The sequence below is a fragment of the Sinocyclocheilus anshuiensis genome, unplaced genomic scaffold, assembly GCF_001515605.1.
Source record: "Sinocyclocheilus anshuiensis isolate Anshui unplaced genomic scaffold, SAMN03320099.WGS_v1.1 scaffold1316, whole genome shotgun sequence".
NCBI classification, from domain to species: Eukaryota; Metazoa; Chordata; class Actinopteri; order Cypriniformes; family Cyprinidae; genus Sinocyclocheilus; species Sinocyclocheilus anshuiensis.
The window spans coordinates 2,094,301-2,095,752 of NW_015542553.1; the positions used below are offsets into that span (position 1 = coordinate 2,094,301).

At 44.1% G+C, this 1,452-nt stretch overlaps 1 protein-coding gene across 1 annotated transcript in view; it reads left to right on the forward strand.

Moving 5' to 3' along the window:
- Positions 1-337: 337 nt before the first annotated feature.
- The window catches only part of LOC107694311 (protein arginine N-methyltransferase 8-B-like), a 13,020-nt gene continuing 11,905 nt past the window's right edge, over positions 338-1,452 (forward strand). Inside the window, exon 1 of the mRNA XM_016493981.1 lies at positions 338-921. Coding sequence (XP_016349467.1) covers positions 853-921 — 69 coding nt within the window. The 5' untranslated portion in view covers positions 338-852. The remainder of the gene's footprint in view (positions 922-1,452) is intronic.

Here is a 1,452-nt window from a genome sequence, read left to right on the forward strand (position 1 = left end):
CTATTTCACTATACGTATTTTTGTGAAATATTTAGCCTAAAAGTCCAGACAGGACGTAAATGGCGTTAGAAACTCTGAGGTCATGGGTTCGATTCCCAGGGAATTAACGGATAAGATGTAGCCTATACTTTGAATGCAGTGCAATCACTTTGAATAAAAGCGTCTGTAAATTAAAAAGTACATGCTTGTCCGAAAAGGTTCAGCCTTGAAATGTAGTAAAACGTAATCGGCCTTGTGTCCTTTATTTTGAGAAAGTGGAGGTGCGATACTTGTGTGGGAGGCACTAATTCAGCTACTGATATCGCTCCATTCTGCACTCGCTGCGCTCGAATTCAGTCAGCACAGTCTTTCAACTCCAACTTTCAGCGTGATCCAGACGCACTTGACTGACCGCAACGCGACGAATTGGCCAACTAGGATCCGACGACATGTTATGAACTGAGAAATAATGGATTAACATGTTAAACTGAAATAAAAGATGCATTCTGATCTGGCAGACTCCGTGTAGCGCGGCGATGCGCAGCGGCAGGTGATGTGGGTGCTGACGCGTCGGGGCGCAACTGGTCTCCAAGCGGCGCTTAGAAACTGTGGAAGAACTTTTACACGATTGGCTTTCAGTAGGAGCCAGAATCATGGAATTGAGGGACTATCCACTAAGTCATCATGACAATTTCAATATTAGTTTCTATTTAGGCATTTATTGTTTATTAAAAACAGCTGTGCGAATTAACAAACGGGCCGTTTTAAAGCGCAAACCTAGTATTGCGTATTGAATTACGTTTTAAAACTTTTCTAGTGCATTTAGTGACAACACTTGTTCTTATCGAGTTAATCCGGATCCCGTTGGCTCGTATGGGACTGAGGCACTCATCGCGGTGCCTGCTCCTGCGGAGAAAGATGGCGGAGGCGGAGAGCTCGGAGGTAAGTCAAAGATTCCTTAAGTCATCTATAATACATCAATGCTCGTCCGAACATTCATACTTCTAAATCGCTTGAGATTCATTCTAGTCGCTTGTGTGTGTTTAAGTGCATGATTGCGTAAAATGACGCGCTGGTTTGGAGGTCATACAAATCAGTGCCCGGTGATGTGTAGGACTATGCAGACTAATAACCACTGCGATCCGAGCAGAGCAGAACACGTCCAATTCACGGAATAACGTCCTGAAAGCGATCACACAGACCACACCGAACGCTAAATAGAGAGGTTTATATTAATATTTATGTTGCGAGTCTAGGTTGCGTAAAGATTAGGCAGTCAGACATCAGATGAAACCTCAAAGGCAACGAATTATCCTATAATTTTGTACCTAAACGATAAAGTAAGACGATGAAGTTAGTCGTGTGCTTGTTGAATTGAGCAGTCATTGCTCTTTTATGTAGTCTATTGGGTCATCGCGAGACGGCTGAGCGCTGTCCTTGGTGCTGCAGTATTTTGCCCCCCCCCCCCCACCC